At 41.6% G+C, this 27,337-nt stretch overlaps 2 protein-coding genes across 2 annotated transcripts in view; one reads left to right on the top strand and one right to left on the bottom strand.

Annotated features, from left to right (window-relative positions):
* The window catches only part of ABCA5 (ATP binding cassette subfamily A member 5), a 106,175-nt gene extending 99,435 nt beyond the window's left edge, over positions 1 to 6,740 (top strand). The window contains exons 37-41 of the mRNA XM_015428298.1: positions 844 to 963; positions 1,097 to 1,246; positions 3,245 to 3,324; positions 4,758 to 4,813; positions 5,870 to 6,740. Coding sequence (XP_015283784.1) covers positions 844 to 963; positions 1,097 to 1,246; positions 3,245 to 3,324; positions 4,758 to 4,813; positions 5,870 to 5,977 — 514 coding nt within the window. The 3' untranslated portion in view covers positions 5,978 to 6,740. The remainder of the gene's footprint in view (positions 1 to 843; positions 964 to 1,096; positions 1,247 to 3,244; positions 3,325 to 4,757; positions 4,814 to 5,869) is intronic.
* Positions 6,741 to 15,176: 8,436 nt separating this feature from the next.
* Positions 15,177 to 27,337, bottom strand: part of LOC107124788 (ATP-binding cassette sub-family A member 8-B-like) — a 49,472-nt gene continuing 37,311 nt past the window's right edge. The window contains exons 10-15 of the mRNA XM_015428297.1: positions 26,683 to 26,777; positions 22,628 to 22,747; positions 18,989 to 19,129; positions 17,702 to 17,781; positions 17,054 to 17,109; positions 15,177 to 15,976 (exon numbers count right to left, since the gene is read on the bottom strand). Coding sequence (XP_015283783.1) covers positions 15,878 to 15,976; positions 17,054 to 17,109; positions 17,702 to 17,781; positions 18,989 to 19,129; positions 22,628 to 22,747; positions 26,683 to 26,777 — 591 coding nt within the window. The 3' untranslated portion in view covers positions 15,177 to 15,877. The remainder of the gene's footprint in view (positions 15,977 to 17,053; positions 17,110 to 17,701; positions 17,782 to 18,988; positions 19,130 to 22,627; positions 22,748 to 26,682; positions 26,778 to 27,337) is intronic.

Raw genomic sequence — 27,337 nt, 5'->3', positions numbered from 1 at the left:
TCCTGCTGACAACTACTAATCAATACAATTTCACACTGTGGATCGTTTATACCATAGTCTTAGTTGTCATCTAGTTACATGCAGTGTAGTAGTCAGCATGTGATTTTGCAAACTTCTGGGTAAACTCCTACAAAGCGGCTATCTTCATGTACTTCAAAACCAAAAACGTTTCAGCTGGCACTTGTTTCTGTGTTCCTGTGTGTTGAATTGTGTTTTCCGCTGAAGAGAAAACCCTTAGTGATCTTACTTATTTTGTTTGCATAATCCCTTGTATACATTTCACATTGAGGTTTTGGGGAGCAGTCGTTTTCTCCGCTATTTACAAACCAAAAAGTCCAAAATATAAAAGCTTGGGGGTAGGGATAGCTAACAGATAATTGTCTTACAGAAGCTATGTGCTGTTGGGGTGGGAACCTTCCCAGAGCTTAATCAAAGAAGTCAGGGAGTTGCAACATATCTGTTTTTTCCAAGGTTCTGGGACTGCCTGGCTTGCCTGTAGTTTCCTGGACCCTGAACATTAAAACATTGTGGGTGCTTGGTTATCTATGCTTAGGTGTTGCTACTGTTCATGACTAAGACAAATGTGCAGAGGTTCATTTCATATTAAGAGCCAATTAAAAAATTCTCAGGTAAATTTTATTTGCCTAATTATAGAATAATACTGCAAGGGCTGTGAGCTAGTTAAATTCATCTTCTGTACCAGGTTATTGCAAACACAGTCACCTTTGCTGTTTTCCACAGTCACAGTCCCTCTTATGAGTGGCTGCACAGAGCATTACTCAAAAAGCAACCATTGACAGGCTGACCATCTCATTTTTTTCACTATTTGTTACATTGTTCTAGGAAAGCAATACGAGCAGCCTTTAAAACTAGAGAGAGAGCAGCTATTCTGACTACTCATTATACAGAAGAAGCAGATGCAGTGTGTGATCGAGTGGCAATCTTGGTGTCTGGAAAGCTAAGGTATTTGCTCAATAATGGTGGCATCTTGTGGTTGAGAAGTACAAATTTATGCTTTAAAAATATCATAATGATTCTGACTTTAAATCCACTTTTGCCTGTGTGTCTCTTCCACTCCTGTACACAACATTTATAGGTGTATTGGCACAGTTCAACACCTCAAGAGTAAATTTGGCAGAGGATACTTCTTAGAAATTAAATTAAAAGGAATGCCAGATACAAATCAGAAGGAACGTCTTCAAAGGGAGATTTTGCACATCTTTCCAAATGCAAATCGTCAGGAAAGGTAAAAAGCAATAATTATAATAAATCTGTACATTAAATGTAAAAAAGAAAGAAAATAATTATAATTGCAATATTTTATAAAGAACACAAAATTAAAATGTTTCTAATTATTTAAGCAATCAGATTAATTTCTGCAATGGATGCTATACACCTTGTAGTATTGTTCTCTAAGGGGAAATACAGCCCTAGTAAATCAGAAATCAAGGAAAGCCATTATGCATGTGGCTTAATCCTGTGTGCATGGGATTCTGGAGTGTAACGTTTTTCTCCCAGCAGCTGATGAAAGGAGGTTATATGTGTCTCTGACATGGGGAATACAGATATTTCCTTGAGGGTTTTTTCCCCTATGACCCTATGACATGATACTTGAAACATTCTGAACCATTATTTATTTATTTATTTATTGGATTTTTATCTCAACCTTCCCTGCATGCAGGGCTCAGGGTGGCTCACAATTAAAACACAAATAAAACAATACAAACGTGCTATACTTGTGCAAAATTAATCACACCAAGATGGCCCATAAACCTAGGAGCATGCTCCTATGTGTCTATAAAAATGCCCTGGTTACAATATTGTAACAAATACCCAAAGAAACTTTTTTTGGGTAAGGAAGTATAATCAGACATTTTCCTTTGCTGTTCCTTATCTGTACCCCAGTTCCATGCATATGTTTTTAGAAATGCAAGCAAGTGAACACTGTTTATTTTGGGGGGATGAAATCTAATCTTTGCATGAAACTCAGGCTCTCCTATTTTCTGGGTCCCTTGGTTGAGAAATTCCATTCAGCTTGGTTCATTTATTACTTTTTCCCTGAAATCAGGAAGAAGGTACTTGTAGTAGTTTAAGGTTTCTTCCCCAAAATTACAAGTGAACAAACTCTAGGTCATTGATATGGTAAATCAACAGTTTTCATTCTTATAGCGGTTTGAACTTGGCATTTGGAAGATTTGCATTTATTTGAATAGCAATCAGTACATCAATTAGATTGAAGGTCAAAGAAGAAGGGGATGGCAAAGGATGAGATAGTTAGACAGTGTTATTGAGGCAACGAACTTGAAATTAAGCAAACTCCGGAGCACGACGGAAGACAGGAGGGCCTGGCATGATGTGGTCCATGGGGTCGCGAAGAGTTGCGACTCGACTGTGCGACTGAACAACACATCAGTTAGACTAACTCAGTTGAATGTCACTAGAAGTACTGCTCTTCTTTCATTGATCTTATGTTTGAATCCCATTTTTAATACCTGTTCATTCAGAAGTAAGCTGATAGAATGGCTAAAACCTCTAGCATGATCCCAAATTTCCAAATAGTTGCTAAAGTTCATAATTCAGACCTAGAAGGCTTGAACATTTGCCTGTATTATGAGATGAGCGTCACTGCCCTGAGAACTCTTCTCCAGCTGGGAACATAATCTGATCTGGAGAAGACTCTTCCCATCTCACTCTGGTGCTAGGTGTAAAGAGACCTGGGACATCAAGGCATAGGAATATTTAACTTACAGGGTGTTCTGCTAAAACTGTGTTTTCATGGGTTCCTGGCATCTGAGATGCTGTTGTTGAAGCAGTCTAGCAGGCACCAGAGATGAAGAAGGGACACCTTTCTGTTAGTGCTGTCACTGCCATGTTAGGTTAAGTAAGATGAAAAGGTAGCAGGATACAGGGGCTTGCAGGTGAGCTGGGGGGAGCCGTTTAGACCCTCTTGCGCTTGCAGTGATGTCATTCGGAACCTGACAAAGTCCAAAGTTTGGAATTGAATTTGGAATAATTAAACTTTTTTAGCTTGGATTTCTGAGAAAAAATTGAGATTGCTTATGCTAACATATATACATTCATTCTTTTTTACAGTCCAGAGATCAAACAGCATTATAACGACAAAGTCTGCATCTAGTGCACAATGCTTATGCTAACAGTGTCTGGCTCCTGTAACATTACTCAAGACACATTATTGCTTCTGCTTACTTTTTGTAGCATATGATGTCTATTTTGTGTGTTTCAGTTTTGCATCGATTTTGGCTTATAAAATACCCAAGGAAGATGTCCTCTCACTTGCACTGTCGTTTTCTAAACTGGAAGAAGGTGAGGCAATTATTTCCTAAGTGACCTTATATGGCAGACTCACCACCATCTGTGTCTCAGTTACCCAGATCTTCTGATAATTTGAAGTGATGGCCCCTGGAATTTGCCTGGGCTGCTTTTGCTGGGGAGCAAGTGAAGGGAAGGATTTCCCCTTCAGCTGTGCGGCATGGCAGGCTGGGGCAACTGCACTTGGCTGGGCTTGGGCAGCCAATCGGGCACTGGGCCTGCTGATGGAGGGGCACAGCTTCCAGGCACAGGTATGGAAGCCAGAGTTTTCAGCCTGGTCCACCCCTTCAGTATTTAGGGAACCACAGCTTCCCACACCCACCCTTCCTTGATTCTTGTCCTTCATGGTGTTTGGTTTGGGGTACTATGTGAAGTTTTATGTTGAATGCTTGTTACAGCTTTCTTAGGTGGTTTGGGCATTGGACCAGATCCAATTTTGGGGAGGCATAGCCTGTGTGCCTGCCTCCCTGACCCTGGGAACCCCCATAAGGGGTTTCAGGATGGGGCTGTCGGTGTTACACCTAGCTCAGGGGCTGGTGCCCAGCTCTAACCCTCGGGTGGCAAGGGAATCATGCAGTGGCAGATGCCCATGTGGTATCCCTGGACTTCCATCCCAAGGTTGTTCCTCCAACAGGTGGGCTAGGAGGGTGGGTGGTCATCGGCCAGCAGGTGGGTCACTTGATACTGTATCCATGCACTGTACTGCACTGGTGCTCCTACGACTATTCACAATAAAAGCTGTGGTCTTTTTCCTTCAAATCAATGTAGTCTGTTGTTTATTCTTCCCTTCACCTTTGCTACCTCCCTCAGTCTGCAATTCATCCTGTTGGGTCTCAAATTACTCATTGTGCAGCTTCATGGCATTATAATTCTGTCTAGAAATAGCACATATGTTGATTCAAACATTTAGTTACTCAGATGTCATCATCTCCTCAGCCACTCAGGTTAACTGAGGTTTTACTCGGTGTAATTTTGCAGTGTTCCTAACATGCTTTCATTGGGCACAGCCAAGTTAACTTCACAGCATTTAAATAAGTGCAGGATTAATTAATGTGCCATTCCTTCATGACCTTAATCTGGTTTTGACTAGCTATTGCATCCGTAACTGTTATAGTCACCTGGAGGTTCCAAGATACACAGGAGATGCACACAGTGCTGAAAAACACAAAGTGGCTTATGCAGTTACATTAATGTTCAGGAAAAAACTATGTAACTGCACCTCTGGTATGGCTGTAAATATGGAAGTCAGAACTCACTGGAAGCTCCATAGGCCTATCATGGTATCTATAGAATGTCCAATTAATCGTTTGTAATTTTAACTGTGGTCAAGGAATAATGTGACATTTTGAAATATCTGTTAACATGAAATAATTGTGGTATGCAACTGCCATTGAGGAGTAAATCTCTCTTTCTGCCATTTTTAACAGCAAAACATGCCTTTAATATTGAAGAGTACAGCTTCTCTCAAGCAACACTGGAACAGGTAAGGTAAAACAGGATTGTTCATTCCTGTTTTGTTCCCTCCCTGAAACTATCGCTTATTATCCAAAGACCTGCTTTAGAAATGCCTACATCCTTGGGATTATAGTGTGAGATGTTTTACTTTGAATAGCAGAATCTGTACAAAAAAACCACAATCTGTACAAAAAAACCCACTGTTAATAAAGGCTGCTCAACCTGTGTTGAATACTGCATACTTAACATATGGTTTTTCCAAATAAAGTACTATAAACCTGTATTAAAACCACTAAAGCCGTTTTTATAGCATGAATCAAAGAACAGTCCCAAAGTTTCAGTTTATATCAAACAAACAGCAAATTTCTGTTGGTACAATAATAACAAGCTAGCAATAACAGTTTTACAATGACAATATGATAAGCTAACAATAACAATGTTACAAGGGCAACATGACGAACACCTATGTTTCCACTCGTTTTGTGAGTAGTCTTCCTCAGAAGACAGTAAACTCCAAAGGTGTTTTCAATACGATTTCTTTCATGGAGTTGTCTGGAACCAATGTTTTAAAATGCCAAATGTGTACAGGAAATAAACCAGTCTCTGAATCCTCTGAGGAACAGGAGCCTTTCAACACTGATAATGTTGGCCAAAAAAATTTGCTGTGGACTAACATGGCTACCTACATTTTAAATTACACAATTTACTGTTTCATTGACTGTTGCCTAAAAAAGTGGAACCTACCATGCAGTTCTTTGGATCCCAGCCATTTTATGGATCTCAGTCTTGTCTTTAACTTTGATTACATACAACTAATTGCCATTTGCAGTATAAATTGATCTCATTATGAGGATGGGTACATTGACCATTTTGCTGTATCCATGCACTGTATTACAGTATTTACCAATATTGCATCTGGTATTGCATTTTTAAAGTCCATAAAAGATTTATAACTCGACATTGTCAGATACTGTCTGCTGTGAAAATCTGGAATTTTGTATTAATTTAGGCAACCCTCCATAGTTGAGCAGGATTCATTTGGCTTATAACTGTAATGTATTAATACAGTTCTTCCTCATTTTAGGTGTTTGTTGAGCTTGCCAAAGAACAAGAAGAGGAAGACAGCAGCTTTGGAACATTAAACAGTACACTTTGGTGGGAAAGGTCCCAGGGAGATAAAGTGGTTTTCTGATATGTTCAGTAAGATAAAATTCAATAGCTGTCATCCTCTGGGGGGGGGGTGTGTTAGTGTTGTTTTTGTGGAATGTATGCCGAGCACTATGAGTTGGCAGCATATTTCAAAGCACTTGCAAGTATAAAGAATATTGGATTCCCGCATCTTGGAAAAAATGCAAAATAGAGCCTCTTCACCTTCTTTGCCTTATGTCAATACTATAAATGTTTCGAACTGTCTCTTTTTATTGATATATGACTTGTTCTTTTTCCATAAAAATAATAATCACAATTAATTTTCTTCATTTTGTTTGGCTTTATGTAAAATTTAATCATTTGGGGCAATTTGCGCTTTCCTTTTTTGGACACACACATGCTGAATTTCAACAGCCATACAGCATATAATACCTGCAATATTAATGAGCTACTACAAATTTCATTAAAATTAGGTTATAAATTATTTACATATGCTGCCTTTCTGTAGTTTGATGCATATTTTCATCAGAAGACACAGAGCCTTTTGTGACATGCAACATAATGGCTATTGGTTTAGTAATGACCTAACTCATATTTTGCAGTGTTTGCAACTTTACCAGTTCCCTATACACTTTGTCTTTATCTAAGTACAATAACTTAGCAGTCATTGTTTAGGTGGCTTGCACCTCAGGTACACCTTAACTTTTAATAAGCCACCAAATGGAATACTTTGAACTCAATCTGTGGCTGTGATCACACATGTTAAATAATCCACTTTCAATCCACTTTGAATGCACTTTCCAACTGGATTTTGCCAGTTCACACAGTAAAACACCAGTTTGAAAGTGGACTATTTAGTGTGTGTGACCACAGCTACAGTGTTTCTTCTGGAAATTGTCTGTAATAATAAGCATTCGGATGGAAATCCAAGTATGAATTTCCTCTAATTGATCTTAGTTAAAATCTGTAGTTGATCTTAGTTTTTGTTTTAATGTGAAGCTATGCACTATCTGAGTTAGGACCAGCTTTTAAGCTCTTGTCAACCATTACAATACTTCTTCAAAGTAGTTCTGTGCTTCAGAATCAGTATGCATGTTCTTGCGATTCCATCCCCCCCCCCCCGCTTTGGCCTATCAGGTCTGAGCATTAGTCAAATGATCTATAACACAGCAAGCAAAATTGATACTTTTGGAAGAGGTGAAGTTGCACTGTACTTGCCATTCTGATCTACAGTTCGTTGTTCAATGAAGTCCAGTTATATTCCAATCCCCATTTAGTGTATTATAAAGATACCAGTTATATACTTGTTTGTTCTGAAGAGCAAATCAAAATTGTGTCACTGTTGCAAGTTGCACAGAATCCTATACTGCATGCATAGATACATTTAAATAGAGTTTGCACTAAAATAGGTTTTACATTTACTAATCAAACTGTGAAAACCAACTGGCTAAGTCTCTTTGTATATTTCTTAGCATATAGCTTGTTAACTCATTGTTTCAATTAATTGAGTTTCACCATTACAATATCTCATTTGATGATAGATATCACATTTTCAGGGTCTTTCCTTGACAATGAAACTGTAGCTATATGTATCAGAATGTTGTAGTTCTTGTTGTAATAATAATAATGATGATGATGATAAATCTATTCCAGTGTCACTGGTATAAGAAACTATAAGGAATAAAGATTTATGTTTGATAAAGTCACACTTTCATGTAATTTATTTTGGCATATGATGCAAAAATATAGAGATGCTAAAGAGGATGAAGTGGAAAGTATGACCTTATATCAATATGTATAAGATGAATCCTCCACAAAGACCTTAGTCAGTAGGGCTGATACAGTTTTAATGACAGGATTACAACAAATCTGGATTTGTTTCAATAGGCACTGTTTGGAAATACTGATTTTCTCTCCTGGTGTATGTAATTCTGGAGTGGGTAGTTCTGCCCATTGATAGCCAAAGGCAAGGCCCACAAACTTCTTTAAAACTCTGAATGGGAGGGAGCTTTTCCCTTTTCAGAGCCTACCTCCACAGAGAGAGAACATGGTCTGCCATCAGCTTACCTTAGGTCTGGGGACCTTAGACTGCACTCTCTTCTCTTCTCTTTCCTCTTTTGGCTCAACCAGGTTGGATTCAGGAAAAATCTGTATATTCCTCATCCGTTCCCTTCCCTCTGCATGCATAGAGAAGGGGCTAGAGGAAGTTCCTAACCTGTGTGGGCTGGGCAGAGAATCATTGTGGCCACTGATCTTCTCTCCCCCAAACAGCCAGGGGCCTGACTATTAGGAATACGCACCGGCGGAGGGGAGGGACATTTTTTTTTAATTCCAGGGATGACATGCTGGTATTCCAGGTTATTTCAGTCTCAAATACTGGTTTGTTATATGGGCTCGTATTGGTTTTGGAATTCCAACATTATTCAGGTCTGTTATTCCCTATGGAGAATCTTTCCAAGGGGCTGGAGTGGCTTTTTTTCTGAGCAAACGACACCAAAACCACAGTGGCATTGCCCCCCCCCAAACATCAAGTGAATTGGACCAAGGGGCCCAATTCTTTGGGCCCCTTTATAAGGTGCTCCAGCCATCCACCATTGTTTCCTCTGTGTGTGGGGGGGGAGGGGATTTCTTGTTTTCTGTAGGACAAAGAATACCAAGCACACAAGACCAAGAAACCACTGCCCAAAGGTTCCCAATGCAAACAGAATCAACAAGCCCAACAGAACCAGAGTCAAACCAGAAAATCTGTTAGCCGAATTGCCTTGCTCTTTTATCAGTATGGGGGATTATGACTTATAAATTGGCAGTAGGCAAGTATGGGAGCAAGCACCGGTGTATACAGAGGTCCCGCTTCTAACCAGTCATCAGACAGACTGTATTCAGAGTAGAATTAATATTGTTTTATTCAATGTATCTCAAGCACACAAAATCATAAACATGCTTCACATGCACAGTCCTAAGAAACTTAGATAGAAAGGGTAAAGTGATGGTCGCATTAGCAGGAATAATTGTTGCTAGGTTATATTTACCTGTCCTCGACGGATGAACGTTCCTTAGGAAGAATAGGAAGAGAATATAAGGAACGGGGGAGGGGGTCATGTACCTGAACCAGCAAGCCACGTGGAAACTCGTCGGTAGCGCTAAAACCGAGAGCATAGGGAGAGATATAGAAAGTATAGTGCAGGGAAGGAGGGTGGGCAGTGGCTGCACCCCTTTAATGGGGGTACCTGGAGGGGGAGGGCGATGCTGGCCACATCCCCTTGGTACGCCTCTAGTTAGTCTGTCCCAAAAACACACCTATTGGGTAAAGGGAACAAGGGGAGGGGACAAGGAGTGGTCAATATTGAGACCTAGTAACTTAGACTGGAGAGTGGCACCTGGATGAAGAGGGTATGAGTCACCGGGCTAGGGCTATTGTCTCTTGATGGGCTTAGCCGAGCCTGCTGATGGGCGTGAGATTACTTTTCAAGCAACCATGTGTAGAACCTCTCAGTTACGTGCAGTCTTGCAAGTAGATGTATGGGTGGGTGGGGGTTGCCTGCGTGTGTCAGAGGGAGCTCCTTATGGCGTTTGGAGCTTCTTTGTTCTTGGGCTTGGTATGGTATGGCGTTCAACTCCTTCATTCAGTCAGGGAACTGGTCCATCTCAGCAGGTAAGAGGGCAGGTAACCTTGGAGAACCAACTGGAACGCAAGGAAGCAACGCAAAAAAAGACTTTCTTCTCTTATGTGTGTATTCTCAACTGGCATCACTTTGGGTCACCATGCAGTACAGTCCCTTTAAGCAAAGGTTTACACAGTCCATTTTATCACTCATGGCTTGTATAGTCCATAAGAGCACATTAAGTGCCTTGCAGGGCAACAAATCCCAGCAGAACAACAGGCCAGTGCAACAAGCCCAAAATACCTAATGTCAAAGCAGTGAATCCAGGCCAAATCAAGTAGAGCAAAGGAAGGGGCAATGTTTTCAGCCCAACAGAACCAGTGGAGTCCAAATATCTAAGACATCATTATAAAAAAATTAATCCAAAACATGCAAATAAATTTAAGAAAAAAATCTTTTAGAAAGTTATAAAAAAATCACCTCTGGACCATGAACAAGAAAAATGATTTTGATGGTCCTAATTTATTCCATTAATGAAGGGTGAATTACTTAGTTAATGAACTGGCCTTACTTCTTGTGTGTGTGAGTAACATAGATTGACAATTTTGTTAATTACATTTTTAAATTTTATAAATGTCACAATAATTAATCTAATTTTTTTCTTCCTATTTTCAGGTTTTAGAGGTCAGGTCAGAAATCATGTATTTTGTTGTTACATCAATAAAGGTTTTCTGTTCTGTCTGTTCTGTATTTTGTATTTTGAATAATTTTAATTTATGGTGTGTATTTTAACAATTTGTACTACTGAAGAATGCCTTGTGGCCAAAACACATTTGATTTTAATGGAATTGTTACTGTTTATATTGTATTAAAGCTTGGTTAATTTACCGTTATTATTATTCATTCTGTTATTCAGCCATTTGTCAATCTTCTTGGTTACCTGCCAGTGCCCGAGCCACACTTCCAACCAAAGTAAAGTACAGGTAATGCTCACCTTAACAAACCAGTGGCTGGGCTCTGAATAAGTCAGCTTCATGTGTTCATGTGAAATTATTTTGTAAAGTGAGTAGGGAGGTATTGGGTTTGGTTTCTCCTTTGGCAGCCGTTTTAGGTTGGCTCCAACTCCTGTTATGATCATTTTGGGGCGGCACCAGTCCCTCTCAAAATTCAAAAGGTACCTGCAGGCTCAAAAATATTGGGGACCCCTGAGCTACACACATTGATAGAGTGGCCTCAGTTCCACTTTCACATCTACTTCACTTTTACTTTATTAGCTTTTAACAGCCCATAAGCCATATACCAAGAAAAACATTTAAAAATTAAAAACAACAGCAAAGGAGAATTTAGCCACATCAACTATACAGGCTTTATAAAAGCCACTCAGAAACAATCTTAATTTATGGATATCAGAAGTGGCTGAATATTTTGACAACCATTTTGTAAGAAATTTCTCCCTGGCAACAATGTGTTTGGAACAATAAAAGAAAACATACAGTAATGAACTGACCATTGACAAGGAGCAATCACAAAAACATTCCGAAGAAATCCCAGCAATCCCAGCCTCCTCATCTGTGCTGTAGGTAGCGAATTATAGCATGCAAGCATATATGACCATCTTAATTTAGGTATTCTCAGCATATGAAGATAGGATGTGAATTCAAATTTGGCTAAGTATTAGATTCCCAGGTGGAGCAGAAAACATTTCTGTCTGGCATCTTGAAGTAATAGGTTTCAGTCTTGTTTAAAAAGCTTCTTACTAATTAATACTCTTCCCTTCTCTCAAAGAACCCAAAGGCACATCTTCTTCTCTCAGCTTGGTGCAGCAAATCTGTGCCCTGCTAATGTTTGACTCTGAGACTGACACGGGAACAGCTCAGCCTCTGACCTATGGGATCCAGTTCTGCCTGTTGTCTCCAATGGCATCATTTTGGAGTGGATGGGTGACTTGCCCCTGTGACTATGGTATCCTGCTGGAAAGGCTGGCTGGGTACCAGTCTTCAGTGGTTCTGCTCTTACTTGACCAACAATCCAGAAGGTGTTGCTGAGGAATGATGCTTGGCCTCATTTGACCCCTTAGTCCAGTTTGCTTGCAACTTGGAGGTTTTTTAGTGGACAAGCAGCACTATGCTGCAGTTTTGGTGTCATTTGGTTGAAAAAAACGTCTGTCGCACACACACACCCAGTAGACGCCCATAGGTAATAATGGCAAATCTGAGGTTCTTATTTATGGATTTATTTAATTCTTGCTCACTTCTTGTTCCCTCCTGCCTTTATGAAGGCAGATCCCTTTGTTCTCTCCTAGTACAATAGCTGGGGTGACCTTGTTCAGGATCCCCTAGATGGATAGGCACTAACTCTGCTGCAATCTTGCTATCATTTGGTTGAAAAACAGCCACTCAAGCCCCCAAAGGTTCCTCCCGCCTCTCTTGCTGAAAAGAAAGAACAGACCACAAAAAGGAAGGGTGGCAAATGGAGAGTTTTCAGTGGAAAGGGGGGGGGGGGAGATATTGTCAGTCACTGTCAGAGTGGGAAAGTGAAATGAATATAGACACGGTTTTCTTGTTTGTTTGTTTTCAGTGTCAGTGGCCAGTGCCACTTTCTCCCCAGTATCAAAACATACAGTAATGAACTGACCATTGACAAGGAGCAATCACAAAAACATTCCGAAGAAATCCCAGCAATCCCAGCCTCCTCATCTGTGCTGTAGGTAGCGAATTATAGCATGCAAGCATATATGACCATCTTAATTTAGGTATTATCAGCATATGAAGATAGGATGTGAATTCAAATTTGGCTAAGTATTAGATTCCCAGGTGGAGCAGAAAACATTTCTGTCTGGCATCTTGAAGTAATAGGTTTCAGTCTTGTTTAAAAAGCTGCTTACTAATTAATACTCTTCCCTTTTTTCAAAGAACCCAAAGGCACATCTACTTCTCTCAGCTTGGTGCAGCAAATATGTGCCCTGCTAATGTTTGACTCTGAGACTGACACGGGAACAGCTCAGCCTCTGACCTATGGGATCCAGTTCTGCCTGTTGTCTCCAATGGCATCATTTTGGAGTGGATGGGTGACTTGCCCCTGTGACTATGGTATCCTGCTGGAAAGGCTGGCTGGGTACCAGTCTTCAGTGGTTCTGCTCTTACTTGACCAACAATCCAGAAGGTGTTGCTGAGGAATGATGCTTGGCCTCATTTGACCCCTTGGTCCAGTTTGCTTGCAACTTGGAGGCTTTTTTAGTGGACAAGCAGCACTACGCTGCAGTTTTGGTGTCATTTGGTTGAAAAAAACGTCTGTAGCACACACACACCCAGTAGACCCCCATAGGTAATAATGGCAAATCTGAGGTTCTTATTTATGGATTTATTTAATTCTTGCTCACTTCTTGTTCCCTCCTGCCTTTATGAAGGCAGATCCCTTTGTTCTCTCCTAGTACAATAGCTGGGGTGACCTTGTTCAGGATCCCCTAGATGGATAGGCACTAACTCTGCTGCAATCTTGCTATCATTTGGTTGAAAAACAGCCACTCAAGCCCCCCTGAAAAGGTTCCTCCTGCCTCACTTGCTGAAAAGAAAGAACAGACCACAACAAGGAAGGATGGCAAATGGAGTTTTTTCAGTGGAAAGGTTAAAATGTCAGTCATTGTCAGAGTGGGAAAGTGAAATGGATATAGACATGGTTTTCTTGTTTGTTTGTTTTCAGTGTTAGTGGCCACTCTTGTTTGTTTGTTTTCAGTGTCAGTGGCCAGTGCCACTTTCTCCCCAGTATCAGAAAACTTTAGGGGATCCTTAAAATTGAACCGGTTTTGCTTGAGACTTTGGTGGAGTCTTTAGATTAGAGGGAGGTTTATGTTCTATGCAAATTTGGTGGCATTATCCTTATAAATAGCTGGCTAAGACTCTCCAGTAGATTCCCCATTGAAAATGGGCCCAAAGCTCCATAAACCAAAAAATCTAGTGGATTTGCATCCTGAGCTGGCAGTGTCCTATACAAACACAAGCAATTATAGAAAAACATTTCACCTGAACTCTGGATATGAATATATAACATTTTTGTTGGTGCACACTGGTAACACAATACATGGACTGCCTTTGAAAATAGGCAGGGCCGGATTTAGACTTGCTGAGGCCCTAAGCTATACAAAACCCAGAGGCCCCCTACTGTTTTAAATTACATCAGCTGGTCTCAGAAAAATTTAAAATATATACGCCTTTTTAATATTTGAAATCATTTTTTATATTGTGTTTTTATTTGAGGCCCCAGCAGATTGCGAGGCCCTAAGCTGTAGCTTATTTAGCTTATGCGTAAATCCGGCACTGCTTGTATTGAAAAATCTGCACTGGTTAGCCATCTGTTTCCAGGCACATTTCAAAGTGCTTTTTTTTGTTTACCTTTAAGGCTCTAAATGGCTTGGGACCATGTTATCTATCTAGCCTGCCAGGAAAGATCTGCTAGTCAAGCCCAGCTCTCTCCTTCAGAGGTGATGGGAGTGGTAACTAGAAACAAGGAATTTTCTATGGTGGCACCTTGCCTTTCCCCTTGAGATTTTCCTGGCACCTACTTTATTTTCATTTAGGTGTTAGACCAAAACACATCTTTGTACCCAGGCTTTTAATTACGGGTTTTATCTTATCAGCTTTTTAATGGCTTGCTTCTGTTGTATTGGACCTTGGTTGTTCTCAAAACACATGGTAATTATGATAGCACGTGTGAGGCTGTGGCATTTTTTCCTGTACTTTGTTGGTGGGTTGGTTGTTGACTCTTCCCAGGGGATCCTCTTCACCTATTTGGTCCCAGGGCTTAACTGGAAAAGCCTTTCCTCTTCTCTTCTTGGTCTATCAGTTTCACTGGTATTATCCTGGGTATACCAGATCAATAGGTTACCTCCTATACTTAACTGAAACGCTCATGCCTTTTACATTTTACTAATGTTAACAATCTACTGTTAATTTTAGTCTCTTTTTATTTTGTATTTCATATTCTCTTGTTTTATTCTTGCATGTAACCTATCTTGGAAATCTTTGGCTTAGATTCTGTGGATCATGTTTAGTGATGGAAGGGATTTCTGTCAGTAGAGTAGAGAGCCAGTTTGGTGTAGTGGTTAAGTGCGCGGACTCTAATCTGGGAGAACTGGGTTTGATTCCCCACTCCTCCACTTGCACCTGGCTGGATGACTTTGGGCAAGCCGTAGCTCTGATAAGAGCTGTTCTTGAAAAAAGAGCAGTTTCTGTCAAGAGCTCTCTCAGCCCCACCCAACTCACAGGGTGTCTGTTGTGGGGAGGGGAAGGGAAAGGAGTTTGTAAGCCGCTCTGAGACACCTTCGGGTAGTGAAGAGTGGGTTATAAATCCAATATCTTCTTATTCTTATTCTTATTCCCTTCACTGCTCCTACTACAGCCCAGAATGCCCCAGGGAAATGCTGCTCCTAAGAGATAGAGAACCCTGAGGATGAGGGGGGAGTAAGAGGTCTGTAGTGAGGGGAGGGAGTGGCTCACCCCTGGAATAATTCAAAGGGATCCATCTCAGTGCAAGAAAACGTATACATCTTTTAAGTAAAAACAAGCATTGCAATGCTGATTTAATCTACAGCCTTTTAATTTCAGTCTCCAGAAATGGAAATTCAACTGTAATAAGAACTGTGCCCCTTGATGGAATGCTTTTCAAAGTAAATGCAAAGCAAAAGCCTGAGTCACTATGGCAGTTATACAGAAATATGCAAATATAGAATTTTCAGACAAATATGCAAAGATCTTAAAAACTAGACCCCTCTAGTATTTATTCCTCATTTTTTTATACAGGTCACAAAATCTTTATTCAAATAGTATATTTTTTCTTTGTCCCTCGCTTTAATGTATATGACTACTATGGGTATTAGAACAGAGTTTCTACTATGGGCGTTAGAACAAAGCACACTTTGTCACACTTGCACACAAAAGCTTACACCGTGAATAAACCTTTGTCGGTCTTAAAGATGCCACTGGACTCAAACAGTGTTCTGCTGCTTCAGACCAACACAGCTACCCTACCTGAAACGATGGGTATTAGTCACATGGGCATACAGAGAGATGTATAAACTTCAGGTTCTTGTCTTATGAGGACTCCATTCTACAGGCATGCAACTCTACCATCTGAGTAAATACAAAAGTACATGGAAATAATCCAGTGGCGAGCCTTCGAAATATTTATATAAACTATATATAAACAGGTTCTAACTGCTGGTGCATGCTACTTTGTTTCAAATAGTTGTACATAACAAATGAGACAGAGACACTATATGCTGTTGCTTCTGCCTCGCATCCTCAAGGGATCAGTAGAGTAAATTTTTGGATTAAGCCAACAGCAGTTTAGAAATCATCCTGCTGCAGTTGTTTCCATTCAAACGTTGAATCCAGAGCCGCATCAAAACGATCTCGCTCTTGTTCTTTGCAAAGTTCTAGGAAAACCTGAGTGATACAAGAAAAACATAGTTTCTTCAGCTGAACAATAGAGTGGCTGAAAGGAACTGCATGAATTTTAACAAGGCTATTAGTGGCTGGAGAAGCGAAGGGTCATGCTGATTTATTTGAATGCATAAATACAACAAAAATAAGTTTCAGTCATATTTGATCAGGACTCAAGAGTCTGTTTTTAACGATGTACTTTATCAGATGCCAGTCCTCTCAAATTCATTTACCTCAAATTTGGCAACTAACTAGTCCATATGAACACATGAAATTGCCTTATAGTGAATCAGACTGTTGGTCCATACAAGTTAGTATTATCCACTCAGACTGGCAGCAGCTCTCCAGGGTCTCAGGCCGAGGTCTTTCATAACCTACTGCCAGATCTTTTAATTGGAGATGCTCGTGACTGAACTTTGGAACTTCTGCATGCCAAGCAGAGGCTCTATCACTGAGCCACAGCCCCTCCCCTAATAGTCCACACTATCACTTTGGCAGCTCTGGTTGGGTTTGAGCCAGTGAGCCATCTATCTTTCCTTTGTTCCCCTCTAACTGACTCAGTACTGACAGAAGAGAAAGCACAAGGCGGTTTCATCCTCTTCCCCCTCCTCAGTGGAGTCCCCCAATCTGTGTGATTATTAGCCCATATAGGTCTTGTGACCCCAGGTATGAGCTCTCCTTGGGTTGCAAAGAACTGCTGGAGGGAGAGAAATGAGAGAACAGTCCACAGACCTTGTGCCTGTGGCACAGACTAAACAAGCCCGTTTGGTGGGTACATGAGAGAGGGCATTTTTAATGGCACTGTATCCAAGCCATGATACGTAAAAATATATAATGACAATCACCTGCTGGGCAGTATGAACACAACTCATTGTACTGGATGTGGAGATCCAGTGCTAGTTACTATGTGCACAGTTCTGTTTTGCATTTAGTTTTTCAACAAGAAGATGATGTACACAAAGAAGCTGGATTGTGATGAATGGGGATAGCCTCCATCCAGATTAACCCTTTCCATTAGGGATACAATGCAGGCGTTTCCTATTATAAATGTCCTGTTATTGAATTTTTTAATCACATTACCTGTTCCAAGGTGTTCAGGGAAAAGCTGTACTCCTCCAGATTGAAAGTTCTTTTAGCTGTGTGGATATAAAGTTAAACTAATTACATTTTACTGCCAGTTGGACAACATTAGTTGAGGAGCAGGACTGCACCTTCCACCCTGTACACTCAGCATGCCTGTTACGCTCATCTATCAATGTAACATTTGAAGGGAATGTAGACGGATAAAATGCAATGTGCATGGACCCAAATCACATGGCTGGTTTCTACCATACAGTTTGGTTCTACTCATGTTGAAATTTGTGTGCATATACTTGGTTAAGACTAAACTTCCCATCAATCCAGACAAAAAACGTACCCCCCCCCCCCCCAAGTAGGCTGTTGATCTCCTCAAAATGCTGCTCTTGGGGGATAAGGGACCACAAAGAATGACTTCAGGAAGGGCTGTACAAGAAAGGGGAAAATGGCAAAAACTTCTGTTAGTGGAAAGTTTATCCTGGATCTAACCCATACTCTTCAAAGCTTATGCCCATGTATGGACATCCAAAGAGGTGGGCCAAGGTAAGCTCACTGAGTAGGTATGGTGGGAATACATGATGCCTCTCACTCATCAGTCATCAACAAAAAGTAATAGTCAAGATCATCCAGAATCACGTTTCATACAGCTACCTTTCTCTAGCATGGAGAAGGCTTTTGAAAGGGGCAGTGCATCCTCCATTGGTATTTTGTAGACTAACAAAGTGGATATCCTAAGAGGAGGGGGAAAATATATACAGCAGTTAATACCTTGCAGAAAACAAGTGGGCTACAAGGAACTTATGATCTTTCTCACTGGCTTTTGTTTGTAAGGGATTGAATAACCAACAGTTATGCACCTCACGCAAACATATGTATGAAGGTCCCAAGGACTCTAGGTATACTTCCAGCATAAATCACTTCTAGCTGTAATCATTTTCCTAAGCAACTGTGATAAAGAAGACTGGGGAAAAGGAAGAACCAAATTCGTATTATTGCCCAATCTTTTTCACCTTCTTTGTTCAAAAAAACCAAAAGAAAACGCTGGATTTGTTCTTCCGTACTGATGGGGAGGGTGATCTGGAGGTAGGAATGTTAAAGCTTACTCCCTTGTCATGGACAGATCATTACCTGATAGATTTTAGACTCAATGCTTCCTCTACTCTCTGCAGGAGTGCTGAACTCATTAATATGGAGTCTTTTCTGTGGCAGTGATGGCAGCAACAAGGCAATAAGACGCTGCCATCATTGCATCTGCACATAATCATTCAGTGGAGCAACAGGGAATTAGACTCTGTAATCAATTTGCTAATTACTTTGCGGATGAAATTGCCCAGATTGAGTGGATCTGGGTGATTTTATCTGCAAAGTAATTAGCAAGTTGATCACAGCAGGCCATCATGTGGTGCTGGCATAGATGCATCAGATGTTCATCCATCACATAGATGTTCAGATGCTTGTCGATTTATATGGATACTTTTCAGCTTGAGGCAGTTTAGGATGTGGACAGGATTCTTGAAGTCTTAATTAATCCTTTCACTAAATCTCTTTAATTCCAAAAAAAGAGAGAAAAAGAATCAGAGCTCTGAAAAGCTTGCACTAATTCTGGAGTGGCAGTATCCCCCACTACAGGCTGGCCAAGTGTCTCTTACCCTGTTTTCCTCTCCCCACCCCCTAACTCAAATAATGTCTTCAGCATTCTGTAGCTCATGAAAAGCAATAAGCATGTTCCATACTGGTTGGGCCTTTTGTTCTTTTTTAAAAAATCACAAAATACTTTTCTGATAATCCAGGTCACCCCCAAATATGCAGAATCACCTTGAATTGTCTAATTTCATTTATGTAGTAATAGGATCATGAAGTTTACTATTTGAAGGAATTACCCTGTCTAAAATAATTCAAGAAATCTTGTAGCAAGCTGTAGAAATATTTGGTAGTTACCTTTCCTGGCGAGCTGCATGTGGGAAGATCTTCAGAATTTCAGCATTCACAAGCTCACCTTCCTCTACTCCCTTTACTTTTATTTGCAGCAAATAATTTTTGCCAAATTTGCTTTTCAGATACTGAATAGAACCAAGGCACCTAGAGAAGGGAGGAATGAATATACAACGCATGGACACAAACTGCAATTAATCATAGTTTGTCTTACCTTGGAAAGCACTGCAGGCTCTGACACACCACATGATAAATTTTTTGGGATGTTTACTATTTGATAAATATAAGTGGGAACCCACAAGGACTTGCAGGAGGCATGTCTCTTCCCCCTCTCCCACTATTTCCTCTTTCTCTTTCATTAAAGCCTCCCATAGTCTTTTCCTGTTTCCTTCTCTCCTAGGATTGCCAACCTCTGGGATGGGGATGGAGACCTCCTGGAATCACAACAGATTTCCCGGCTACAGTTCCCCTTAAATTTGCCAGATCGAGGCTGGGAAATCCCTAGAGATTTGGGGGTGCAGCCTTGGGAACGTGAGATTTGGGGAGGGAAGTAACTTCAACAAGGTATAATGCCATAAAATCCACCCTCCAAAGCAGCCATTTTTTTCCCAGGGGAAGTCATCTGTGTCATCTGGAGAGCAGTTTTAATTCCAGATGATCCTCAATCCCCACCAGGAGGTTGGCAAAACTAGTTCCCCCACAGGAAATGGCTGCTTTAGAGGGTGGAATCAATGGCATTTGAGATCCCTCCCCTCCTCAATCCCTTCTCCCCAGGCTGCCCCATCCAATTTATAAGAATTCCTAACCTCTTTCTTCCCTGTGACGTGCACGCGAGGGTGGGGTTTCCCCCGGGGCCCGATTCCGCGGGGGCGGAAATCAGGCCTCCAAAGGGGGGGGGGAAATCCGCCCCCCGGGGGGATTTGGCAGCCCTACCATATCCTTGCCCTGCTTCCTTCTCTCCTCAGCTACTCACCAACCTACCTTTTATTTGCCTCCCTTCTTCAGCTTCGTTTATTCGTTATTTACTTCATTTATACCCCACCTTTATCCACAGTGGGGACCAAAGCAGCTTACATTATTCTCTTCTCCTTTTTATCTATGCAACAACCGTGTGAAGTAGGTTAGGCTAAAAGTATGCGATTGGTCAAAATCACCCAATGAGCTTCCACAGCAAGATGGGGATTCAAGCTGGTTCTCCAAGACCCTTCTCTGAAGCTCTAACTGCTATACTACACTGGTTTTCATAGAGTTGCAACCAGGCCTAGAGTGCCAGCCTCCAGGTGAAGTCTGAAGATCTCCTGGTATTACAACTGAACTCCAGATGACAGATATCTGTCCCCCTGGAGAAAATAGCTACTTTGGAGAGTGAACTCTATGATCTTATATTCAGACTGTCGGTTACAGAACTCTTACGCTCACATTGTTTACCCAACAATTTAACAAAGATCAGAAATAAACTCCAAGAAAAGACAGGAATTAATGGGGGTGGTTTGTTTGTAAATAGTTAACCTTCTCAATAACATTTTATCAGATGATGAGAAAGTAATGGTTGACTATCAAGTTTAACATGAAAGGCAGAAGCCATTGCCTAATGAACTCTTAATGAGGAGACAGCTTGACCAGGTTACTGGAGATGTAGGATCTAATCCAGTGTTGCAAGCACAGAGGCTGTTAGAGGGTCAAAACCAAACTATTGTGCAAATGAAAAGAAAATGTTTCCATTCTGTGAGGTAGGAATGGTGTATGAAAAGTGTCTAAGAAAATGAAGGTATTTTACCTATCATTAGAGTAAACATATGCATAGTAAGATTAAGGGTATGGGGCAATTCCTGAACTTGAAACTGCAAGTTCTTAGAATAGGGAAAATGATCTTTGCTCTACTATCTTTGTAGTAACCACAATGCAATAATATATGTTCCAACTGTTTCTATGTTCCTGGAGCCACAACGGCATAGCCGCCCAATCAATGGCACCTTTTAATACCAGCCTTCTAGGACCACCGAAGGATAGATATTGCATCTGGCCATAGAATAAGCCCTGCATTGTGATGGAATCTCAAGTAGTGATAAGTATGTTGCAGGTGCAAGTATGTACTTCAATCTCTATAAGGCCAGATGGATCAAGGCTTTACACACAAAAGGAGTCTGGGTGAAGAGGAAACATGATGTAGTGGCCCTTGGCCATTTTTAGTAGGTGAGCAAATGAAGGCTGGGGAAAGTGTTCGGGGTACAATTGGAATGGTCTGGACAGTCTCCTAAGTAGTTATTAAAGACAGAACTGGGAGGACAGAGAAATAGAAAAAAACCATCCTGCGACTTCCTCCTGATATATATTGTGCTGCAGTACACAACCCTTGACACTGTGGGCTGAAAAGTGTAAGTGGCCAATCTCAGGCTTGAAATATCTCCTCCAGCTAATGAAGGGAAATAATCATGTTTAGGGGTGTGCAAAGAAAAAACACCCTTGGTATTTTTCAGGTTTGGGTATATTGAACCCAAAAATATTGGTATTTCCCAATATTCCCAAGTCCCCAACCAAGGCAGCACAGAGCTGTCAGCTCCTTTTGCCCCGGCCTAGCTCCTCTTGCAGCTTGGTTTAAACCGAGCTGCAAGAGGAGACCGCCAGCCACAGCTGGGGTGGCACAGAGCTGAGCTCAGCTCCGCACTAGCTCTGCTGGGGCTGGCTCACAGTAAAGCTGAATAAAGGTAAAGGTAAAGGTCTCCCTTGCTCGAAAGCCAGTCGAATCCGACTCTAGGGTTGTGGTGCTCATCTCAATTTCAAAGCCAAAGAGCCAGCGCTGTCCGAAGACGTTTCCGTGGCCATGTGGCCGGCATGACTAAACACCAAGGCGCACGGAATGCTGTTATCTTCCCACCGAAGCGGTACCTATTTATCTACTTGCAATTTCTTGCTTTCGAACTGCTAGGTTGGCAGGAGCTGGAGCTAGAGACGGGAGCGCACTCCGTCATGCGGCGCACCCGGGTCTTGAACTGCTGAACTACAGACCTTCCACAGCCTGCAGTTCAGCGTCTTAACCACTTGAGCAACCGCAGCTCCAATAGCTGAATACTCTCGCATAAAAGCAAAAAAATAAAAATAAAAAAGGCTTTTTTGGGCTCAGCTATATTGGTAGCCCAAATTCAGCTTAACTAATACATGAAAAGTACCCAAAAGATATTTTCCAGGTATTTTTTGGGTTTGGTTTATATTGAATGCACATCCCTGGTGCTGTCGTGTCTGTTACACTGAATGCATCTGCCGCATGTTATCCAACCTAGGCATCTGAATGGCTGTACTGAAATCTCTGAAAGGGAGTGAAGTCCATAGGCCTCGAGCTGTTTCAGAGAGAGTCAGAGATGCGGTTCCACTAGGTTTACCACCTCCAGGTTGGGAAATTCCTGAAGATTTGGGGGTGGAATATATCTCTGTAGTCTGGCAATCAATTGTAATTCCAGGAGATCTCCAGGCCTCACCCAAAAGTTAGCAACCCTAGGTTCTACTTTGTTTGCTGATGTAAAATTGGACTGTTATGTTTTCCATAAGGCCCCAAACTACTTTGCCTCTGAGAAGTAGGAGGAACAAAATAAAGGCCTGTGAAGACTCATTCACCTCTCAACAGAAAATAAGATGCATGGTGAAACCTACCTGAGTAGTCCAGACACCGTGATAGCTACTCGGTCACACATTGCCTCAGCTTCTTCCATATTGTGAGTTGTCAAAAGGGCTCCTTGGTGTTTCCCCTTTAGTAAAGCATTAATTACTTTCCTGCAGAGAACATACAATTTACTATGGAAAAGGAATGAAATGGCAGCCACAATGGCCTGTTCCTACCAGCTTTTTTGAACCTCTTTAATTCAGGATGCAGTACCATCTGCAGATGTAAGAAGAATGGAGCACTTCTTGTCCCAGAGGAGTGCCAAGAAGGAAAAGGCACCCCAGAAACAACTACAGCAAAACAATCACCAGACAGAAAAGTTCCTGTGGGGAGAGACTGAAAGATGCCAAAGAAGCCAAGATGTTTGGGGGTGGTGCCTGGGGAGGACTAAGTCTGGAGAGGGGAGGGAGCTCAGCAAGGATGTAATATCATAGATGTTGCCCTCCAAAGCTGCCATTTACTCTAAGGGAATTATCTGTGTAGTAGGGTGGTCATCTCTGGGTAGGGAAATTCCTGGCTATTCATGGACAGGGCCTAGGAAGGGCAGAGTTTGGGAGAAAGGAGGGAGCTCAACAGAACTGTGATGCCATGTAGTCTACCCTTCAAAGCGGCCATTTTCTCCAGAGGAACTGATCTCTGTAGTCTGGAGTTCAGTTGTAATTCCAGAAAAATTCCTCCCCCCTTAAGGTTGGTAACCCTGCGTGCATCTCTTTCTCATGGAAGCAAGTCTGTACAGTATATATTTGTACCAATAAGGTTGTATGTTTTGGATGTCCTTGCCTTCTCTGATCAGGCAGGTGGCAACCCCAGAGAGGGCCTTTTCAGTCATGGCACCAAAACTATGGAAATCTTTCCCAGGGATGTTAATTTGTCCCCTTCTGTCACTGTCTTCCGCCAGCAGGTAAAGACTTTTTCATTTCATCTGGCATTCACTCAGTGATCTTTTGTTCCTGCTGTACATTTAATTAGTGCTTCTTGTGCTTTTATATTTGTATTTTAGCTTTGGTTTTAACTGGTTTTATGATGTGTTTTATAATCCTTTGTTTTAACTCTTAGCCAGCCTTCTTGGTCTTGATTGAGCAGAAAGGCAGGATATAAATTTTGTAAATCAATATAATAATGATATTTTGCCTACAGTAGTCAATAAGGCACTTCTAGAATAAAGCATTTGATAATCATGCTGTAGCAATTATAAATGAGTAAATATCGATATAACATTGTCAGACTCCTGGTCAAGTTATTCTCAACAACACTCTCTTTGGCAGTTATTGAGTTATAAGCAAGGTCCAGGTTGTAACAGTATTGTGTCAGATCTGAAGATTTTGGCAGGTACAATCATAGATATAGGTAATTCAAATGTGACCTCTCCCAATGCTCACTCATATGTCACATCCACTCTGCCTATCCATAGTGACTCTACCCCCTTTCACCTGGGAAATGTACAATCCCATTATCTACCAAAGCAAGCTGACACCAAAAGTTTCAAGGACGTTCCTCTGGGAGAAGAAGGCTTCTTTGGAAGAGTTACAGCCTCTAAGATAGCGCAGTCACACACTCCACAGGCTCCCACCCACCTAAGTAATCCCCCCCAGCATCCATGGCAAACTGAGAAGAGCGATGTTTGACAAAAATCTTCTACAATAGGAATAATGTTTTAAATTTAAGAGTTGCATCACAGAACTAGTTTTAGACATATTGTTGCCCAAGATTGAATATTTAAATGCTAGCTGCCACCTAAATATCCCTGTTGGCTCCCTTTCATGCCCTGCACCTGATACCATAGTCTTCACTTTCCAGTTCCTATAGTCAGTCCTCACTTCCCCAAACCATTTCTTGCTTCATAATGAGCTCTGGCCCCAAAGTTCTGCTTCTCTCTGGTGGTCATCTGTGCCTCAGCCACAAATAGGCCTTTTCCACCATTCTCTGTAGTCTTGTCATGCCACTGCAGCTATTCTTTGCCTAACTAGGGCCCCGGTCACACAGAGAATCTGCCGTGCGAAAGGCATGAATGTTGGGTGGATTTTCAGGGTGTGATCACACCGCACATCTGGGAAGCGTAATGCACCTGTGGCCAGCCCGTGGCGTCCTGATGAAGATGCAGAGTTAAAAAGTACCAAGGAAAGTGCACTGGTATCCAGAAAACACGCGGCACAGGTGAGCGTCTGATTGCGGGAGCGCTAGTATCCCATGGCATCCGGCGCCCGTCCACATCCCGTCGCAAACCGGATGTTTTCCGTAAGTGCATGTGCACAAACACAAAACTGAAAGCCGTGCTGCTCCACGGAACTGTGCATGCGCACAGACGCGAAACGCTTGTGTGATTGCGCCACGCCGCTTCTTTGCCACGCTGCAGCATCGCTGTGTGATCGCCAGCTAACAGCCTAAGCACGGAGACTCGGGGGACCGTGTGATCGGGCTACTGTACTTTATTTTGCTCCAGGGTGAACAGCCACGCCTCCCCACCGCGTTATCTGGCTCGTGTGACCGGGGCCTAGTTCTGATACTACAGACACTATTACCTTCCTTCATCCTTGGTAATTTCTGAACAACATAAGCAAGATCACCCCATGATGTGCTGGAGATTAAAGTTACTTAATGATAGGGGAACCTTTTTAGGCTAATTAGTAAAAGTATCTAAGTATCTGAATTAGTAGAAGTATCTGAAGAACACTGAACAATTCTAATTATTTACTTAGGTGCTGTAAATTTAGTGTTAATGGTGTTATGACGAACCCCCTTATTTCGGAGTATGTGGAGATTTGCTCCTTTAATCTTTCACAAGTTAGAGCAGTCTTATTTTAAACTGACACTGTCTGCCCACCTCTTTTAGCCAGGAATCTTCTGTCACACACCCAGCCACTTATTGATGAGACCTTCTTATAAATATTAATCTCTGTGGCTTTTCATGAGCACCGCCCTTTTTCTGGGATGAAGTTTATGGTTTAACTGTGTTAGATACTTAGCTCTGTCAGACACTGAGGCACCCATGACATGGAACAATGAAACCAGATTCTTTTTTGGACACCCACTAGTCCAATAAATCCTCCTGGCACACACTAAATCCACTAAAGCCAACTCTCTCCAGCAGGGTATAGATTTTCTGTGAGAGGAACGTGAATTTATTGTTTAACCACCAGGAGTTTATTTTCCTTTTTAAGACTCCTTAGATTTTACTATGGTATAGAACCACGTTTGGCTTTTCTCAGATTCCCTTAATATTGAAATCTGTAGAGAAATCTCATTTGCTCTTTGGACTCAGCGAGGTCCAACATGACTTGTCAGCAGTGTTCACTCTAAGCTGAGTTAGTGTGAGCTAGCTCGGTTTTTTAGCCTCCAGCTCACACATTTTTGTCTTAGCTCAGGAAGAATGGCTCCAGAGCACACTAATTTATGCAGTAACTACTGGACCCCCCCCCCAGGAACATGAATTTCTTGTTTAACCACCAGGAGTTTATTTTCCTTTTTAAGACTCCTTAGATTTTACTATGGTATAGAACCACGTTTGGCTTTTCTCAGATTCCCTTAATATTGGAATCTGTAGAGAAATCTCATTTTGCTCTTTGGACTCAGCGTGGTCCAACATGACTTGTCAGCAGTGTTCACTCTAAGCTGCGTTAGTGTGAGCTAGCTCGGTTTTTTAGCCTCCAGCTCACACATTTTTGTCTTAGCTCATGAAGAATGGCTCCAGAGCACACTAATTTATGCAGTAGCCAAATTGTTCACTCACAACTTTAATGTCAGTAGCTCACAGAGTAGAAATTTTGCTCACAAGACTCCACAGCTTAGAGGGAACATTGCTTGTCAGTCCCCTGGCACAGGACCCACAGATGAAAAACAACTGACAGTCTCAACAGCCAAACTCCAACTGTCAGGAGGGTTTTTTTAATCATTAGAGACCCCCCCCCTTAATTCTGCATCAGAATTACATCACCACTGCTAGTCCTGTGATGGCAGGTGTCTTTTCTTGCATGCTGATCCCAAACCTGGAGTCTATCACAGGTGTGCTATGCACTGTCAATTTACAAAGCCAGATCTAAATACTCACCACACCTGACGTTTTCCTTCAGGATCCATTCCTGTTGTCGGTTCATCTAATAGCATCACAGTTGGATTACCCAGCACACTCAGAGCAAAGCATAACTAAAATGAAGGAAAACAGATTTCGTCTTTCAGTGGGAGATAGCATAATCCTGTGTATCTTCAGTGACAACCGCCTAGGTGCAGAGGCCCCCAAAATGTGTTTACCAAGATATGGTTGAGAACAAGTTGAAACATGCCACTCTTAAGGAAGACAAACTAGCCAGGAAGAGATGTTTATAATGCATTTAATTTATCACATAACTTTCTTCCAAGGCATTCAGGGTGGAGGTCAGAGGGCTATCATAGAGAAACCTGTGATGTAGATTAGTTTATTGATGACTCGTGGACCGGTTGGAGATGAACAAAATCCTGGGAAGGGAACAGGCTGGTTTTAGGCAAGGGGCTTGTGCAGATGATCATCTTCTGACATTACAGTTCTTAATCGACAAATATACAACAAAGAGTTGGAGGATCCTTACTGCTGCCTTCATGGATTTGGAGCTGGCTTTTGATACCATACCCCATGCCCAATTGTGGGACAAGCTAAAACTAACATCTACTGGCAAGGGACTGTTGGCTTTGATTGAGATTCTGTATTCTGATCCCACTGCATAAGCCCG

The sequence above is a fragment of the Gekko japonicus genome, unplaced genomic scaffold (genome assembly GCF_001447785.1).
Source record: "Gekko japonicus isolate JY-2015 unplaced genomic scaffold, Gekko_japonicus_V1.1 scaffold3023, whole genome shotgun sequence".
Lineage (NCBI taxonomy): Eukaryota > Metazoa > Chordata > Lepidosauria > Squamata > Gekkonidae > Gekko > Gekko japonicus.
This window is presented reverse-complemented; position numbering and strand designations above follow the sequence as displayed.